This window comes from Equus asinus, chromosome 7, assembly GCF_041296235.1.
Source record: "Equus asinus isolate D_3611 breed Donkey chromosome 7, EquAss-T2T_v2, whole genome shotgun sequence".
NCBI classification, from domain to species: Eukaryota; Metazoa; Chordata; class Mammalia; order Perissodactyla; family Equidae; genus Equus; species Equus asinus.
The window spans coordinates 64,250,049-64,268,667 of record NC_091796.1 but is presented as its reverse complement, the minus strand read 5'-3'; the positions used below and the strand labels follow the sequence as shown (position 1 = coordinate 64,268,667).

At 39.7% G+C, this 18,619-nt stretch overlaps 1 protein-coding gene and 1 pseudogene across 6 annotated transcripts in view; one reads left to right on the top strand and one right to left on the bottom strand.

The window, feature by feature from the left end:
* The window catches only part of FERMT2 (FERM domain containing kindlin 2), a 73,974-nt gene that overhangs the window by 49,606 nt on the left and 5,749 nt on the right, over positions 1-18,619 (top strand). For 3 of the 6 annotated variants that reach the window (XM_070513645.1, XM_070513643.1, XM_070513641.1), the window contains exons 5-13: positions 1,897-1,929; positions 2,257-2,482; positions 2,594-2,696; positions 4,437-4,544; positions 8,001-8,135; positions 9,097-9,146; positions 10,215-10,339; positions 17,064-17,170; positions 17,301-17,522. In XM_070513645.1, the coding sequence (XP_070369746.1) occupies positions 1,897-1,929; positions 2,257-2,482; positions 2,594-2,696; positions 4,437-4,544; positions 8,001-8,135; positions 9,097-9,146; positions 10,215-10,339; positions 17,064-17,170; positions 17,301-17,522 (1,109 nt within the window). The remainder of the gene's footprint in view (positions 1-1,896; positions 1,930-2,256; positions 2,483-2,593; positions 2,697-4,436; positions 4,545-8,000; positions 8,136-9,096; positions 9,147-10,214; positions 10,340-17,063; positions 17,171-17,300; positions 17,523-18,619) is intronic. The other 3 variants (XM_070513647.1, XM_070513646.1, XM_070513644.1) reach the window with 1 other exon arrangement.
* On the bottom strand, positions 10,630-11,726 carry LOC123286980 (Golgi membrane protein 1 pseudogene; annotated as a pseudogene).

Sequence of the window (18,619 nt, the reverse complement as noted above, 5' to 3'; positions counted from 1 at the left end):
GATCATCATACTAGGAATGATGTTTCAGTGTTCTGATGTTCTTAAAGATTTATTCACTAGATCTTTGAAATAAACAGGAGATTCTGCCTAGAAGATAATGTTTTCCACACCTTATTTGCATGTATATTCTGTATAGCAGAATTAGTCTTTGCCCAGCTGAGCTGGAGCAGTGTTTTCAGCTATTTTACTAAGTGTGGGTGACCACATGACTCTTTCACAAAATGCCCTCACAGGTTAAGGTTCTAGCTTTTAAAGCTACCACTAAATGTCCTAATATTCCTCTTTAAAGGCTAAAAAAAGGAGAGTTCACAGCTTTTTTTGTTGCTTATTCGAGTTCAACAATGTTGATTCTATGAGGTGTTTTAGTACTCACGTTGGAAGAACACATTTTGGGGACATCAAATCAGATACCCTGTGGCTAGTAAGAGTTTTGTTTTTGTTTTTATTTTCTTTTACTTTGTGTCCTCTTCCTGAAATAGGTCATGATGACTACAGAAATCTCTCTCTTTACTACCACTTTCTCATAGGTTTTGTTTCTATCCTTGCACGAGGGCAGGGGGTTTAGAGAGGAAAGGAGAGAGATTCCTAAGCATATTCCTAAATAGGGTAAGGGAAGCAGCCATTCTCTTTCCATCATCCGATAATGTTGTGATACCCACTTACATATTTTCTTTTTAAAAATTATGACTGCGGGGCCAGCCTGGTGGCACAGCAGTTGGGTTCGCACATTCCACTTCGGTGGCCCAGGGTTCGCCGGTTCGGATCCTGGGTGTGGACATGGCACTGCATGGCAAGCCATGCTGTGGCAGGCATCCCACATATAAAGTGGAAGAGGATGGGCACGGATGTTAGCTCAGGGCCAGTTTTCCTCAGCAAAAAGAGGAGGATTGGCAGCAGATGTTAGCTCAGGGCTAATCTTCCTCAAAAATAAAAAAATTATGACTGAAAGACAAAATATGGTTAATAGAGTTAGGACTTTAGAGGGTGGTGCTTTGTACTTAATATAATTCCGAACCTTTTTTTCCCCAAAAAGTCTTAATTTAGTATCCTTAATTTTTAGAGTTTAAATAATGAAAGCTATATCATCAGTTGACTAAGTCAACAAATTTTTATTTGTGTAGCCTCTCTATGTCTAGCCCTTTAATAATTAACCAAGCAATCAGAAGATTAAAAGGACAATATCCCTGCCTTCAGGGGGTTTAATTATAACGTGTACCTTTGTTAGACTCTTTCTAGGGCAAAATTGTATTGCCCCTTTGCTTTAAAGATTTTATTTTTCCTTTTTCTCCCCAAAGCCTCCCGGTACATAATTGTGTATTTTCAGTTGTGGGTCCTTCTGGTTGTGCTGTGTGGGACGCCACCTCATCATGGCCTGATGAGCGGTGCCATGTCGGCGCCTGGGATCCGAACCGGCAAAAGCCTGGGCAGCTGAAGTGGAGCGCGCAAAGCCAACCACGTGGCCACAGGGCGGCCCCCATGCCTCTTTGCTTTAATGCTTTATTTATAAATCTGCTGGGACCAGTGTAGCTGTGCACTGAGAAAGCATTAACATAAAATTGCTCTCTTAATTCAAGTGAATGTATTCCTTTACATTGAGCTGCCTTAAAACAGGGCGTGGGTTTCGGAGAGTGATGGTGTGGACATGATTGTCTCACTAGACACTTCACTGGAGCACAGCTTCCTTCTTTTGAATTGGACAGAAAACTTACTTTACTTATGTTATAGCTTCTAAGGTTCTTCACTTTTAAATCCACTTGAAATATTTATTTCAGTTTATGGTTCACAATTAGGAAAAATCTGCTTTTCTTTTTCTCATTTCCTTTTCGTTCTTTTGTTTTTGTCTTCTGTTGTTGCCTTTCCTTTACCTTCTGAATTCCTTTCTTTCCTTTCCTGTAGGCACCGATGTTCTTTACATTGGCCCTCTGAAAGGTGAGCCTTGCCACAATTAAAAACAGAAAGTTGGTCTGTCTGCTTCAGCTATATCCTTAACTTACCTTCTAATTCTCTTGAACTGATTTTTTCCCAGAATTTTCACCAACTTAATTCTTTTGATCTTGTTTACATGTTCTTAATGTTATACAAGTAGAGTTAAAGTTCATTTCACATATTTTCAAGACAGGTGAAATAATGTACTAAGCTTTCCTTCCAGAATGAAGCTTGTGTTTCACAATGTGCTTTATGTCATTTTAGCATGTATTCTTCGAAAGTAAGATCTGCACTTCATACTTACTACCTATTTTTCGTGTTATTTGTTAGGAAGTATATATTCAAGCCCAGGACTTTATAGTAAAACAATGACCCCCACTTACGATGCTCATGATGGAAGCCCCTTGTCACCGACTTCAGCTTGGTTTGGTGACAGTGCTTTGTCAGAAGGCAATCCTGGTATCCTTGCTGTCAGTCAGCCAATCACATCACCAGAAATCTTGGCAAAAATGTTCAAGCCTCAAGCTCTTCTTGACAAAGCGAAAATCAACCAAGGGTAGGTTTTAAAATATAGATACAATTGAAGAATTTCTTTATCTGATTAGAGTTAGAAATATTTCATTAATTCTGTCTTGGTCTGTTCCACTGCTCTTGTTAATTTGTCTAGATGGCTTGATTCCTCAAGATCTCTCATGGAACAAGATGTGAAGGAAAATGAGGCCTTGCTGCTCCGGTTCAAGTATTACAGCTTTTTTGATTTGAATCCAAAGGTACCTAGGGTTTAGAGGGATCTCTTCTTTTGTTCCGTTTGGTTTGTTTGTTCATGTGGATGTTCGTTTCTTGAAAGTTGGTGGAGCAAGGAATTATTTGTGTATAGCAAGTCTTGAGTAATATTAAAAACCCAAAGCTTTAAGCAAAAGCATCTGTATTTTAAATAAGTTTATTGTTTAGTAAGTTGGAAACATAACTGAATCTTTCTCTTTTTTGTTAAGGTAATTGAATTTTTGATTGATTTGTATTTTAAAGGCACTAGTTTGGTATCGCAGAATTGGTAACATTAGTTCTGGGGTTTGTTGTTTTTTTTTTTTACGCCTCTCTTCACTTGTACTTTAGGTGAAAGAAAAGTTTGCTGCCAGATTACCTTTTCAGTTACTTTCAGATTTCTAATTGTATACCAAAAGATGTTGCTTCAAAAAAGCTGTTTTTGTGCCTACATTTCTTGCTGTTTAGTAACCATCATTGTAATATGTTTTTACTATCAAATGATTGGCATCATTTATGCTACTAAAGTACTTTGCTTTTCTGATAAGGTTTAAATTTGCTATAAAAATCTGGAGTATTTCCCCCCAGGAAACACATGGTACAGAGATTTGAATCTTTTGCTTCCCTGTCATCTTCGGAGGGGGAACAAACCTCTCTTGACTACCTTCTATCCTTTTCATGTCTAGATTTTAATATGCATATTTACCATTTTTTTATTATGTGCTTAATTCTTTATACAACAGTAAAATGTATATAATAGGACTATTAAAGAAACCATTTTAATCCCTTTTCAGGCCATATCCTATCTAATTTTAGTGAAATTACCAAAGTAATTATTTGGGAACATAATTACATTTGGGGAGGGGGTTATTTATTTTTAACATTCTATGATAGTGTTGTTAAGACATTAAGACGTCACTGTTGATTTTTATTAACATAACTACATGGATAATTCAAAACATCTAAGTAAATCTATTTCACAAGTAATATACATGTACCCTATATTTTAAATTTTTAAAATAACTACTGTTTCCAAGGACCTGCCACTTCGTCTGTGTATGCTTTTCCACGATGAGTAAGGTGTTCCCCCAAATAAATAATTTACTCTGATTATGACATTTTGGTGTGGCAGGTTGAAATAACAATACTGAAAAGCAATCAGTTCTACCTTACCTTTTCTTTTTTTAAAGATTTTATTTTTCCTTTTTCTCCCAAATACCCCCAGTACATAGTTGTGTATTTTTAGTTGTGGGTCCCTCTAGTTGTGGCATGTGGGACGCCGCCTCAGCATGGCCTGATGAGCGGTGCCATGTCTGCGCCTAGGATTTGAACCGACAAAACCCTGGGCCACTGAAGCAGAGCGCATGAACTTAACCACTCGGCGACGGGGCTGGCCCCCATCTGCTTTACTTTAATGTCTTCAAGTTAGACTCTGTTTGTTGAGGGTTATAATATTTAATGGTTATTTCCCTCAAAAATAACATACAGAATCTGTTTCTAATACTGAATAATAACCTTTGGTATATTTTAATGTCATTTTTAATGGAAAATTAGATGTGGGTATATATAGGTATACCTAACCAGATAGACATCTTTCTTCTTGAGTATTCGATAGGGAATAAAAATCCCAGAAAAAAATTTGTATATTAAGTTTTTCTTGTCAGGCTTTAAAAGTGAATATTAAGAGTTTTCAAACTTTTTGATGTTAAAGGTGATATATTACAAAAGAGTTGTCTCTTTTGCTGCAGTATGATGCAATCAGAATCAATCAGCTTTATGAGCAGGCCAAATGGGCGATTCTCCTAGAAGAAATTGAATGCACGGAAGAAGAAATGATGATGTTTGCAGCCTTGCAGGTAGTGGAGAGTATTGGTAAATAGCACTTTTGGGGGGAAAGGGTAGGGAATTATTTTTAACTAGTAAAGTGGCGTAGTAATCCTAATAGCATTTTGATAAACAACTTTTGCTTTTCGCTATGTAGAAAATGAGTGGACACTTAGGAAAGCAAAATAAACACATCAATTTAGTTTAATTTTTGTCTTATGTAAGAATTTAGTATATGGGATACTTAATAGTTATTTTTCTGTATCCTGTAGGAGAAAAAGTATCCTCCCACCCCTAGATGTATATTAGCTTAAAAATGCCCAATTTTCCCTTGGAAATGAAATCTATGTTAAAAAATCAGATTTCTGAAATGAATCTTGCTGGCATATAATTTCATAAGTAGCTGGGGATGGTAATATTTGTGAAATGGACCGTGGCAGAAATAACCCCTTTAAAGATGATAAAATTTTAAGAGACTAGTGAAACTAAACATAAATTAGTTTTTAGAACGATAATCCTTAAGAAGTGGGTAGGTAACCTTTTCCTTAGATCAAGCCAGTGTTTTTCCAAATGTGGTTCTGGCACACCACCTGCTTCACAGTTACACAGGAGGCCTTGCAAAAGTGTTTACTTCATTACTGCTGCCCCTCTGGGAAAATAATTTTAGGGTGGCATCCACACAATCAGCATTCTTAGAGACCCTGAGGGCCAATGACCACTAGATTAATCTTCCTTACATTTCAGACATCTGAGCGAGGCTTTGGTAAGTGTTCTCAGATCGTGGTGGAATTCCGGTCTGCCTAAAGTACTGATAAAGTTGATGTTCTTTAAGTAACAAAAATACAAGAAGCAAAGTTGCTGTTCAGTTATGAAAAGCTTTCACTATAAAAATGATTTCATTTTTTCCTTAGAACACAAAAATGCTCTCAGTCTTTCAAATGCTTTTATGCACCCAGAAAAGTTTTCCAGTTAGGACTCAGAAAGTTGTCCTTAAGAGGAAGTACAGCTAATTTCTCCTTCGTTTACATGATGAAAGAAGGGAATTGAAATGAAGCTCAGACGAGGAAAATCTTGGATGGCGGATGAATTCGTTTAATCAGTCATTTTCTAGAGACTTGCGTAATCAACCAGTTAGGAATGTTCTCTTGTGTTTCTGGATGATTCAGACTATCTGAGGAATTTCTCAAATTAAATTCTGGAGCACTATTATTGAAAGTCACACGCTTGGTTATGGCTTTCTACCTGCATCTTTCTCACTTAGAATACAGGCTCGTAATTTTCCATTGAAGGTTTTGCCAAGATAGAATAATAAAACATATATGGGAAAAACTCATGGATCTTATTGTATAGCATTTCTTTTTATTACAAAAATAATTCCTAATTTTGTTTTTAATCCAACAAATACATACAGTGCCTGGCACCTAGTAGGTGCTCAAAAAATATTTGAGTGAGTCATATTTTCAGAGAAATGGGATTATTCTGCAGCTTTCCCCCACCCCCACTCTCTCCCAATGTACAGAAGATACTCCATTTCACTGCAGTAGAAAACACCTCAGAAACCATAGATTTTAATTTGTGGAGACTGAATGTCCTAGAGCGTAGCTCTCCTGCACCATTTCAGGATCTAGATTTAATGACAGAATTTTGAACTGCAGATCACCTGAATTGTTAGGAGCCTTCCCAGAGACTGACATGAAGGGGTGGGGGGGTATTTTGAAAGAGATGCCTACTATTTTTTGTTTCAAACATAGCCTGTACTCTGAACTATTCTTCATGGGATTTCTGGTTACTTGTGTAAAATAAATCTACAGTTAGTAAAATAAATAAATAATAACAATTCAAAGAAAGAAGCTGTGGATAAAAAATGTTGTAGGTAAGTTAGGAACACTGTTTCTTTTTAAAGCATTTAGGTCCAAGTACATATTGTAACAGTTAACAGATATCCCGTGTACCTTGGAAAGCAGAGCTGGAGTTTAGGACCAGTCTTATTCACAGCCAGGGTTTCTCCTGTGTAACTTAAAAGGACCTTTTACATCAGAATTACCGAAGGCACTTAGTAAAAATGCAGATCCCAGGCTTGACTCCAGATTTGCTGAATGAAAATCTCTGGGGGTGAACCTAAGAATGTGTATTTTTAACCAACTCTCCACATTTTTTATTAATTTTTTTTTTTTTGAGGAAGATTAGCCCTGAGCTAACTACTGCCAGTCCTCCTTTTTTTGCTGAGGAAGCCTGGCCCTGAGCTAACATCCATGCCCATCCTCCTCTACTTTATATGTGGGATGCCTACCACAGCATGGCATGCCAAGCAGTCCCATGTCCACACCTGGGATCCAAACTGGCAAATCCCGGGCCGCTGAGAAGCGGAACGTACCAACTTCACTGCTGTGCCACCGACCCGGCCCCCCATGTGATTCTTAATATACTCTGACATTTGAGGCTGCTGGCTGAGGGACTCAGCCCACCTCATTCCCCATGATTTGTAAACCTGGAAGTGTCTACCACTTTAAGGATCTCATTTCAGTACAACTTTAGGTATAGCCAGAGACTATTCATTACTAGTTCACTAAATCTTACAGAAGGACATTGATAATTGCCCTCATGAATAGATTGTGTTCAGTGAATGAATACTTCAGAAGTTTGGAGTGCTGCTTAGTGCTTTGAAAGGTAACTGATTAAATGATTTAAAAGTTTTGCTTACCTTTGTATAAAACCTCTCTAAGGTTTAGCATCAAAATAATAAATATTAATATTTGTTCCAAGTCACTTACCCTAGGTGTATTTAAAATTGGCTAGTTATTCTTAGGGACTTCTCTATCTGCGTATAGGGTAGTTATCTACATGTAGCACTACATAGAGTAGTTATCACTACTCATACACACACACACACACACCTGTGAGTCTTCGTGTGCGTGTACTCAGATATGAACGTAACCTGTCGTGTCACCTTCCTGTAACTGAGAACATAAACATCGCCTCCCTCTGCTCGTGTCTTAGCGTTGAAGGGGTCTGGGGAAGTAGAGCTTTAGCTCTCCACGTGGTAGTGATGACTGCTTCCCCCTTCTGGCTGGTCTAGTAGTAATGGAAGGGAATCAGTGTTAGTCCATTTCTATAAAAGACCTTATGCATATCTTTTCACTTCTTCAATATTCATTGGTTCCAGGCCCCCTTGTAGACACAGGGAGTACTGCGGTGAGTGAAAAAAAGTAAAAAATCTCTGCTCATTAACACATCTAACACATCTCTCTCCGTCCTAGGGCCTCCCAGGCTATGAATTCATTTGTATATGTCCAAAGACCCTACTTTTTTTTGGATTAATATTTATTAAGACATTGATTTCAGATGACATGTCTTTCATTTTCCTACCTGGAAACTTTTATCTTTTCAAATTAGGTGATGAAAAACATTCAACATAGATGCAGATCATAGTCTCATTTTGAAGTTTTACAGTTAGAACAATCATTTAAATAAAATATTTCTGGTTTCAGTATCATATCAATAAGCTGTCAATCATGACATCAGAGAATCATTTGAACAACAGTGACAAAGAAGTTGATGAAGTCGATGCTGCTCTTTCAGACCTGGAGATTACTTTGGAAGGGGGTAAAACATCAACAATTTTGGTAGGGTAACTCTTTTTACCTACTTAACTTAGTTTGAATTGATTCTCACCTGTTTGTCAGTTTAGGTTCTCATGAAGTCTTTGGGGGATGTAGAGAAATATTTAATACTTTGGAGAATTCAGACACTGATTTTTCAGAAACTTTCAGGGAAAGTTTTAAAATTAGTATTGTTGTAGTCTCTAGTGCTTCTAATACGTAAAGACGATCTTCTGATACTCTGACAAGTGGTGGGAGAGCATTTCTGCAGAGGAAAAGTTAATCTCGAGTCACGGTAAAATCCATTTAGTGATCTCCAAATCTGCAATGTTACAAAAAGAAGAGAAAAATAGATCTCAGGAAAAATTTTAAATGCTAAGTTTAGTTTTTTTGTTTTTTTTTTTAAGATTTTTTTTTTTAGTTTTTTCCTGTTTCTCCCCAAAGCCCCCTGGTACATAGTTGTATATTCTTCGTTGTGGGTCGTTGTAGTTGTGGCATGTGGGACGCTGCCTCAGCGTGGTTTGATGAGCAGTGCCATGTCCACGCCCAGGATTCAAACCAACGAAACACTGGGCCACCTGCAGTGGAGCTCATGAACTTAACCACTCGGCCACGGGGCCAGCCCCTAAGTTTAGTTTTAAAGCTTGGGACTTAGTTATTACAGAAGAGTCACTTATCTGAGGGCTGTTATGATTTACAAAATTTCTATATGCAGGTACCAACAGTTCTAGATTTTAGAATCAATGGTATATTCTTGTGGCTTGTATAAATTGCCATGTCGATCAGATTTTTATACCATTTGAAAATGCCTGTGTGCCATATAATGACCATATAATATAATATGATGGTACTTTTAAAATCTTTATAATCTATTTTATATAATTTTCTTTCTTTATTAAGTAAGCTAGTTCTTGATATCAGATACCAAACAGAGTTTCACATTTCAAGAAAAATAAGAAAAAAAATGATTTCATTCTTTCCCTAGGGTGACATCACTTCCATTCCTGAACTTGCTGACTATATTAAAGTTTTCAAGTAAGTACAAAAAGGGGAGGGATTCCAAATATTAATGAATAATAAGTGCTAGGTTTATAGTCATGTTCACATTATTGGAATTTACTGTAAATTTGGCATATGCATCTGTAAAGGCATTTACGAATTAGGTGAACACTAAATTTTAATGAGGGAAAATAACCATCTTTACCAAATTAAAATCACAGTACTCATTAAATTGTTTTATCTGATAAATAGTTTAAGAGAAAAAAAAAGACTGTAACCTAGATTGCACTGTTGAAGTTTCTGAGACGTGAAGCAGCCTATCTGTATAAAGCATCCCCTCTGGGTGAAAGCAGTGGATAGTGAACTGTTAATGCCAGTGGCGATTTCCTTGTTCAGAGCCCCAGATTCTATTGAGTTCTATTCTCTTCTATTCTAAACATAGAACAGCTCAACATGTAACATTTTTGAGATAAGGGCACAATTTCAGATGCCACTTCCTACCTACCTTCTCTCTTCTCCCTTTACACACCTTTTTCATCTACGTCTCCCCTTCTTTATCCACTCTCTCAGGACTGCCGTGTCTTCTTTATGTTTGACTTTGAAATGGCAAGTTAAGTCACCACTGAAACACATCCTTGAGAGAGAAGCACCTCCCCCACTCTGCATGCCATCTGCACTTGCTTGTTCAGAGAGGCACCAACCGAAGGCAGCCCTGCAGACATCCATGAACCTGCAGGTCGTTGGGAGACTAGGAACCTTGCGGTTATTGATAGTTACTTCACCTTTATTTTCCTGTCCTTTCCATGTGGCCTGCTAGTAGTAGCGATGGCTGCGGTGGACAGAAAGACTGACTGTTGGCCCTCCTGTCTTTCTCCTTTGCCCACTCAACTGTTTGTGAGATCTTCCTGAGTAGATTGATTGAGAAGGAAGGGGCAAATCCAGTAACAGCAGCATTGAAGTGAACACACTGGCCAAAGGGAACTGAACTCAGCAGATGTAAAACTTGGCCTCAGACTTTTAATATTGTGACACTTTACTGCTAAACATAGCATTGATAAAGTTACATCAAACTTGGTTTTTCTTTCAATTCTATTTGACACATAGGCCAAAAAAGCTGACTCTCAAAGGTTACAAGCAATATTGGTGCACCTTCAAAGATACATCTATTTCTTGCTATAAGAGCAAAGAAGAATCCAGTGGCACACCAGCTCATCAGATGAACTTAAGAGGTAAGGAATGCCTTGGAGCACCAGTGTCAATAGTGGAATGTCTACTAAGTAATATTCAATGAACTTCACTTTGCTGGGGGAGAAAGGTTTTCAGCAGTTTCTGTACTCCTTTAGGTTCTTTTTTGTGTTTAGATATTATTTTTTCAACTTAGTTCTTGTCACAGTTTTAAGTACAGTCATGTGCCACAAAACAACGTTTCAGTCAACAGCAGACCACATATATGGCAGTCATCCCATAAGATTAGTACCATGTAGCCTAGGTGTGTAGTAGGCTACACCATCTAGGTTTGTGTAAGTGCACTCTGTGACGTTCACACAAGGACAAAATCACCTACAGATGCATTTCTTTGAATGTGTCCCTGTCATTAAGCGATGCATGACTATAATCAATTTCACACGAATATTTTGTTGTAATCTCTTAACATGGTCCTCACTTAAAGTGTGTGATGCTGCTTTTCTCACTTGTCAAGTAAATTTGTGGTGTCTCTTTTCTCCTAATCCTTCAGCATTAGGATGTGTGGGTTTTCCTCAGTCTGCAGGAGCGAGCTGCCTGCTTCTCTCTTTCAGATTCTATCTCAGTCCCATCTGTGCTGTAGTCATCTCCTCCCAGTTTTTGCTGATTTCTCCCTTCCTCGTCAACACCCACTCCTCTTCCTGACCTTCACTGGTGACAAGCTGGTCCCCCTCAGGGTCCCCAGTCTCTTGATTTTCCTGGCTCACCAGTAGGGTAGCTGGCACCTCTGGGGTTTGGCCATGTTCTTCTTCCCCAGCCCTTCTTCCCTGCGCATTTTTGTCGTTTTCAACACTCTCCTCTCTGCTGGTTCCTGGGGCAGCCCCAAGATCCTCCTCTGAGGCCCTTCCTAGCTGACAACCTGAATCTCATTGGTTTTCTCTCGTCTCTTCAAATCCAAAGCTGTCTCGGAACTAGGGTCTGGTGTTTGAGACACGTACTGCTGGACAGGTTTCCACTCTCTTGTGGCAACTGTGGCTGGCTTGCTTCCTGTGGCCGGGGCTGAGCCTGGCTCAGGGCTCAGAGCTCCTGGCTTTGGTCTTTTTTTCCCATTCAGTTCTTTGGACTACAGCTTCATTTCCCGTTTTGGTGACTTCTTTTGGTTCTTCACACTACTCCTTCATCTCTTCCATCTGATTGGTATACTGTTCAGGTGGTAGAAGAATTTCCTCTCCAGGTTGGTGTGGTTCTTCTGCAGCTGAAGGCATCCTACTGCAGCTTGCCACGATTTCTCTGCAGGGCAGTTAGCTGGTCTTGTAGATTGCCGATGCACTTCTCACTTGTGGTGACATTATTCACTGAAACCACCTGGCTGACTTCCAGTCTAGTTATCAGTTTGTCTAGGAAGCCGTACCCCTGAGAACCATTCCTATGAACTCACAGCACTCGCTCCACCCGGCGCACTTGGTGGAGGCTGCAGTAGATTGGCTCCTCGCTGTTCCACACTCCTTTTGATGTGCCTTACCTTACAGCAAAGGCTAGAAAACCAGAATGCATTTTCCAGACTCATTTCCAGGGAGATTTAGATTCCAGTCAGATGCATTCATAGGAGACTTGTATACCCAACTCAGTGAAGGGTTTGGAGAGGCAGAATTGAGAAAGGAGTGAGGCGCTTCTGGGCTGTGGAGCTGCAGCTGTGGCAGCAGCCTCCTGGTTTCCCAGACTCTTGATTGTAGCGAAGCCTGCACCTCCCTGGGAAGGCCACTGCTGGGGTAGCACTCAGGGAGTTATTGCTATCAGCTGAGCCCATCTATCCTTTGGGTTACATCTTGCATGCATGTTTATTATTATACATAAAGCAATACGCCGTTCTAACTAAAAATGTTCATATTTGGACAGAAGTACCCAAAAACAGCCTCTGACTCATTTCACAAAAATGTTTCCCAAAGTAAGATCACTTGAAATACAGAGGTGTTTTTCCTGATCTATACTCTGAAGTCGTCTTAGTACATTTTACATTAGGATATTTTTCGTATATTTCAACAAAGTGTCCAAATCTCTACCGTGTCTCTGTTCTGCCCAGTAGCCATCTAAACGGTGGCTTTGTAGTTATATGCACTGTGAACAATAGAAAACCTCTGTCCTGAGTAGAAGATTGCTGTGCCCATGTGTTGGAATTCTGTAATTTCCTTAGAACTTTTAATTAAGCTTATTGCCTTTCTCTCTAAGTCTCATGAGTTTAACTTTTGGGTCTCTATCATTATTTGTACTTTCAGAATCCATCGCAGCTTTCTTCTCGATTAGCTCCTAAACTACCCAGGACCAGCTAGGTTATCGACTCTTGATTTAGAGACTAGATCTGTCCTCTGGCCCCTGTCTTACCTGTCTTTATTACATCCTTAACCTTCTCCCTGTGCAGCTGAGAAGTCAAGTTCTCGTATGGATAATAGCTTCCAAGGTGGCCTCATCCCACCTTTCTCAGGTCCTCCCAAAGGAGCACTTTTTCCAGCACCTCACACTGACACTAGCGTGAGACTCAAATGGCGTAGCTTTTGCTCTGCCACTAAACATGCCCTATGATTTTGGCAAAATAGCCCATCTGAATGTCAGTGTCTTCCCTTGAGAACTGAGAGTATTAGCCTAGGTGCTCTCTAAGGCCCCTTGGAGATCTAAAATGTAAAATTCTAAAAAATTCAGCTTAGCCAATACTAATTGAACTCGTATGCTGCAAACTGTGCTACCTGCTAGAGAGATAAATAAGAATAAATTACAGTTCCCATCTCTCAAGATGTTTAGAGCATGTGGCAGGGTGAGGGGAGATAAACAGTTAGAATTTGGGCAATAAATAGTAGTCTAAAAAGTAAGAAACAGGTCACAGGAGCAGGGTTAAGGGTGCTCTATCCAGTGACAGTGGGGAGAATGAAGAGAGACTTCATGGGGAAATAATGTCAGAGTTAAGATCCGAAAGAGAAAAATTGAGATCTGCGAAAGGAAAGAGGAGAGTTGGTAACAGGGCCCTCCAGGCAGAGACTGGTGTGCAGGAATACCTGGAGAGCAGCCTCAGCCACAGGAGGCTTGTTCTGGAAGGTGGAGTTTAAGGGGAGAGGATGAGTACTTCCTTAATAGCTGTTGAATCTGATTCCTCCTAACATGAGAGAGAAGAGCAGAAGAAATTGGCAGGAATTAGAGGATAAAATGTGAAGGAGATTGTTTTTTTAAACTGGCAGCAGTGAAGTGTCACTGAAACATTCTTGACATGAAAATGACAGGATCCATCATATTTATATTGGCTATAATATAAAGGAGTAATTCTATAGCAGTGTAGTGATCCGAATTAAGGTTATCAATATGGATGGAGAACAGGGCACAAATTCAGTCAATGCTGAGGGAGTTCAGTCAACAGAGATTGTTTTGGGAGAGGCTAAACGGGAGGGACTTGTTTCTGGCTTGTGTAGCTGGGTGGATTGGGTGATCTGGAGGTTGGGAATATAGAAAAGCTGAGTTTGGGGAGAAAGGCAGTTTAATTCTGGGGTATTTTAAATTTGAGGTACCTGTGGGATATCTATTTGGAGATAGGCCGTTGAACCACCAGAGAGATTCGTGCTACAGATACTGATATGCTAGCAGTTAGCATTAATGGTAAGTGTAGCTGTTGGAATGGTTGTCTGTAACATAAGAAGGCTAAGAACAGAATCCTGCAGAATACCCATGTTCAAGAGAGAGGGCAGATTAGAGGAAGAGGAGTTTGCAAAGGAAGCAACCAAAAAATGCATAGGAAGACCATGGAGATGAGGTATGATGGAAGCTAAGGTCAAAGTTGTTTCAGAAAGGACAGAGTAGTTAGTGTCAAATGCTACAGAAAAGTAAGATAGAGATCGTTAAGCCACCATAGGATTTAGCCACCTGGAGGTGGTTAGTGGCCTTGATTAAGAACAGATTCCACAGGGGCTGGCCCCGTGGCTGAGTGGCTAAGTTCACACACACTGCTTCGGTGGCCAGGGTTTCTCTGGTTCGGATCCTGGGCACAGACATGGCACCACTCATCAAGCCATGCTGATGTGGCATCCCACAGAGCACAACCAGAAGAACCTACAACTAGAATATACAACTATATACTGGGCGGCTTTGGGGAGAAGAGGAAGAAGAAAAAGTAAAAATTAAGAAAATTTAAAAAGAACAAATTCTGCAGATTTGAGTGGCATTTTGAGTATGGGAGTCAAAGTAGTGTCAATGAGACATAAATAGGAAACAAAGATCTTTTAATGAACCATATCTGTAACAAGGAGGGAGGAAAGAGGGCAGTAATGAAGACAGAGGAACAAAGTGGAGGCGAGGGGGTACTTTGTGGTTTAAAATGGGGGAGACTCAAGGAAGTTAAATGCTAATAGAAATGTCACAGTTACAGAAAGAAATCTAGTGTCTGGAAGAGGGAGAGGAACTCATTGATGAGGCAAGCTTCCTGGGGTCCTGGGAAACTCAGCCCACTTGGGTAGAAGAGCCGTAGGAGGAGAGATGCCTCTTCCACTGTGTGGATCCCTGAATTCTTAGTGAAACCCGTCTGCTTGGCTTTGTGAATTTTCCCCCTTGCCCTCTTAGAGAGCTCAGCAGCCTGAGGATAGGCAAGTAAAAAGTAGATGGTTGGATTGAGCCAGGGTTAGGGTTAGGGTTTTGCTAAATGTATATAATGGAAAGACAGTGAACCTGGGGAGTTGGAGTCCAGGCTGGACTGGGGAGAAGGAAGAGGTGAAACGTGTTGCTGATGGGGAAAAAGTTCAGGGGTTGAAGATAGAGTTCCTCAGAGTTAGAAGAGACTTAGGATTAAGGATTGTGATAAGAATGGGCTGTTTGCTCTTAACGTTTCAGAGGAATAGTGATTGGGTTACAGAAGTGTAGCATGTCACCACTGGAAGCAGGTAGCCAAGGTGGCGTGGAGTGAATATTGTCTGAGATGTGGTCCAGTAAGTGCCTCTGTGCCTACACTAGCACCTGAGTTTCCACTCATTTTGTCTCTCCCTTTTTAGTTTTCTTGGTATTGTACTTTTAAAAGAGGCCTTATTAGCGTGGAATTATATACTTTAAATCCACTTGAATGGTTAATGAAATTTATGCCAAGGATTGTCAGTCTTCAAACATCTGCTCTTTGTTTTAACTTTGCAGGTTAAACACATTGCCAACACCTTCCTCGTGGCTTCTGATGCTTGTATAGAAGGAGTTAAATGCTTTAGCTGTTTGTATGTAGTACATATTTTTAAAAGGAAAGCGAAGAAGGGGAGACTGTCCACCAAATTCACGATAGGAGTTGCTTCTGGAGAGGAGAGGATCTCCCCTTCATCTAAAATGTTCTGTTTCTTTTATTTAATACTTAAAACATTTATGTGGAGGGAAAATTGGCAGTGTTAATTAACATTTTTCTTTTTGTGTGGTAGAGGTTTATTATCTTGTTCCTTGTGCTCTGTGCCGAGAGGCTGCTCCGGTACAGAGAGCGAGTCAGCAGCACGCCCTGCTCACAGTTACAGTTCTCCTCTGGAGCCGACTGGATGGTCTTGAGACACATTGAGGGTGACAAACCAAGTACAAACAACTGGAATAGCCTTTAGGAGCTTTGACATGTGCATTATCTTACTTACCTTTACAGCGTCCCCATGAGGTAGGGTTTAAGGTCAGGAAATTGGGCTTAGAGATGTTACTTAAATTGACCATAATTATTGAGTGATAGAGAAAAGTCTGGAACCCAAATCTGTCTGATTCAGAGCTCTTGGTTACTACCTACTTCTGTCAACCATTACCCCATTGTCTAACTGGGTGTATGTTCAGTAAATCTGTGTTCTCTTCTATAAGCCACCAGCTAATGCTTAACAGAGTTAGTTTAGATGGATTTTTGTAACCATAAATGTATGTATTCCTGAAAACTTGTATGTAAAGTGAAATTCTGAATACCAGTTATTTTCGTACTGACTTCCTCAAGTATATATGTAACCTTCTATAGCAGGTATGCTCCTAAAATATTGTGCATAAAGTTAATTTATGAGTTGAGTCAGATTTATGAAGCAGTTCAGTTTAAAGAAACAATGTGCAAGTGGTCACCCTCTGAATTGAACTGTTGGTAAGTATGAATATTTAAGTGTTCCAACAGCCTGGAGTTGTGGAAGGAGGCGTGTGCCGGGAGCATCCAGCTGGAGCAGGAGAGCAGAGCCTGTGCCTCCCCCTGTGCCCTTAGGCTTCCTCCCTCCACGCAGGAGCAGGGGTCCCTGAAGAGGCTCATATAGCACTCTAGCTCAGACGGGGTAACCCCACGCACACTTTTTTAAGGCATCATAAAAGCCGTTTATTCCTACCAAAACACAATTAAGTTAGAATTTAATTATAGAAAGATATTTAAAACTTCCTATACATTTAAAAATCCCAAGTAACTTAACATTCAGAGAACTGAATGATGTTAAAATAACACATGAAACTTGTGGGATGCAGTGCAAGTGGTGTTTTGTGGTAATATGCTTTTAACAGAACCCTGTCTTTTTCTTTTCGGTCAAGTTTTGTGAACTGTGAGTGCCACAAACTCTGTGTCATTACCTCTGTTCTATATTAGACCTCTCTGACTCTTTGTTCCACCCCAAACAAAATTACTGAGCCTAAAGAATTGATTTCCCGACTTAGAGATTCCATAACAGCGAAATTCAACATGTTGAGATGCCATAAAATCATGGCTGCCTGTATTGGCTTGGGATGTCTTAAAAGTAAATTTGACAGTGTTAATAATTAATTTTCTTATTACAGGATGTGAAGTTACCCCAGATGTAAACATTTCAGGCCAGAAATTTAACATTAAACTCCTGATTCCAGTTGCAGACGGCATGAATGAAATCTGGCTTCGTTGTGACAATGTAAGTTTTCCAGTTAAAAGTAAACCTCAATTTTCTTTGATTCCTTAGTGAGTTGACCAGTCATCCTTAGATTTTATACTCAAAGGACTCGGCATCTGATACATTTCGTACTCTTGTGTTTTTTCAACAGGAGAAACAGTATGCACATTGGATGGCAGCCTGCAGGTTAGCCTCCAAAGGCAAGACGATGGCAGACAGCTCCTACAACCCAGAGGTGCAGAATATTCTCTCCTTCCTGAAAATGCAGCACTTAAACCCAGATCCTCAGTTCATACCGGAGCAGATCACAGCTGATATCAATCCTGAGTGTCTGGTGTCCCCTCGCTATCTGAAAAAGTACAAGAACAAGCAGGTACTGGGTTCATTTTACTTTCATCTACCATTTTCTGCTGGTTTGTTTCATAATTTTGTACAGACACTTTAAATTTAGTTGCCCCTCTTAAAACTTTTTGGTCTTAGTTGGTAGCCCTAATTTCCTCTCAGGTGGTTAGAATACAAAATAGCAAATAAATAGCCTTCAGTCAGTTTAAATTGGTCATTTATAAAAACCTATTAAAAATAGGACAGGTAATGAGGTGGAATAGCTGGGAACATATTTATTCTGAACAACCTGAGGAAATTGCTCTGTTAGCATGATGTTCTTTCAGGGAATTGAATGTAGTCTTAATGCTTTGTCTTCCTTAGTTCAGGCAGTTTTATTCCTTGCATAATTAAGTAAGTGTGATATAAAGCACAGCCACCGTTTCCCAACAAATCTACAAGGACTCTTGCTGCTGTCGAAGTGGACTTCACCAGCTCCAGAAATAAGCTTTACGAGGGTAGAAATAGTCTACATTTTAGCTTTGTCTTTTCTTAGCATTAACAGTCAAAACCTAACCAGGATTTGCATAAAGTGACAAAGTTTGGTCAATTTTCATTGAAATTCACTGCTTTTGTTCACTCTTTTTAGAATTCCTTTCCTGGAAATTAATATCATAAAAGGATCACTATTTGAGAAAGTGGTGCTTTGGGGTAACATAAAACGTTCCTTGCAGGGGAATGTCACTTGGGATTGCCCCCAGTATTCTCTACACCAACCATCACGCTGTAAAAGGGAAAAGCTTCAGTTGAGGAGGGGTGGTACTAAAAAGGACCTTTAAAATAAATATTTGATGTTTGTCTAATTTCATTTTTATCTTTATTGATAGGAGTAATTTAAAAACATACTGAAAAGGCCCAACGAAATACCCAGAAGCCTTATTAATTCTTAACTTTAAATGTCATGTTTGTCATATGGGTCTGAAGTCACTTCGCTAGAAATGTTCAGAAGTTGTAATCACTAAGTATTTGTCTTTAGGTTTCAGAGGTTGTGTAAGCAACACGGAAATTGTTTATCCCACAGTCAGATGATGTGGGAGTAGTAAGGACTGGAGGAAATGCTGCCCTGGGGAGCTTTGTGGAATGTAGATT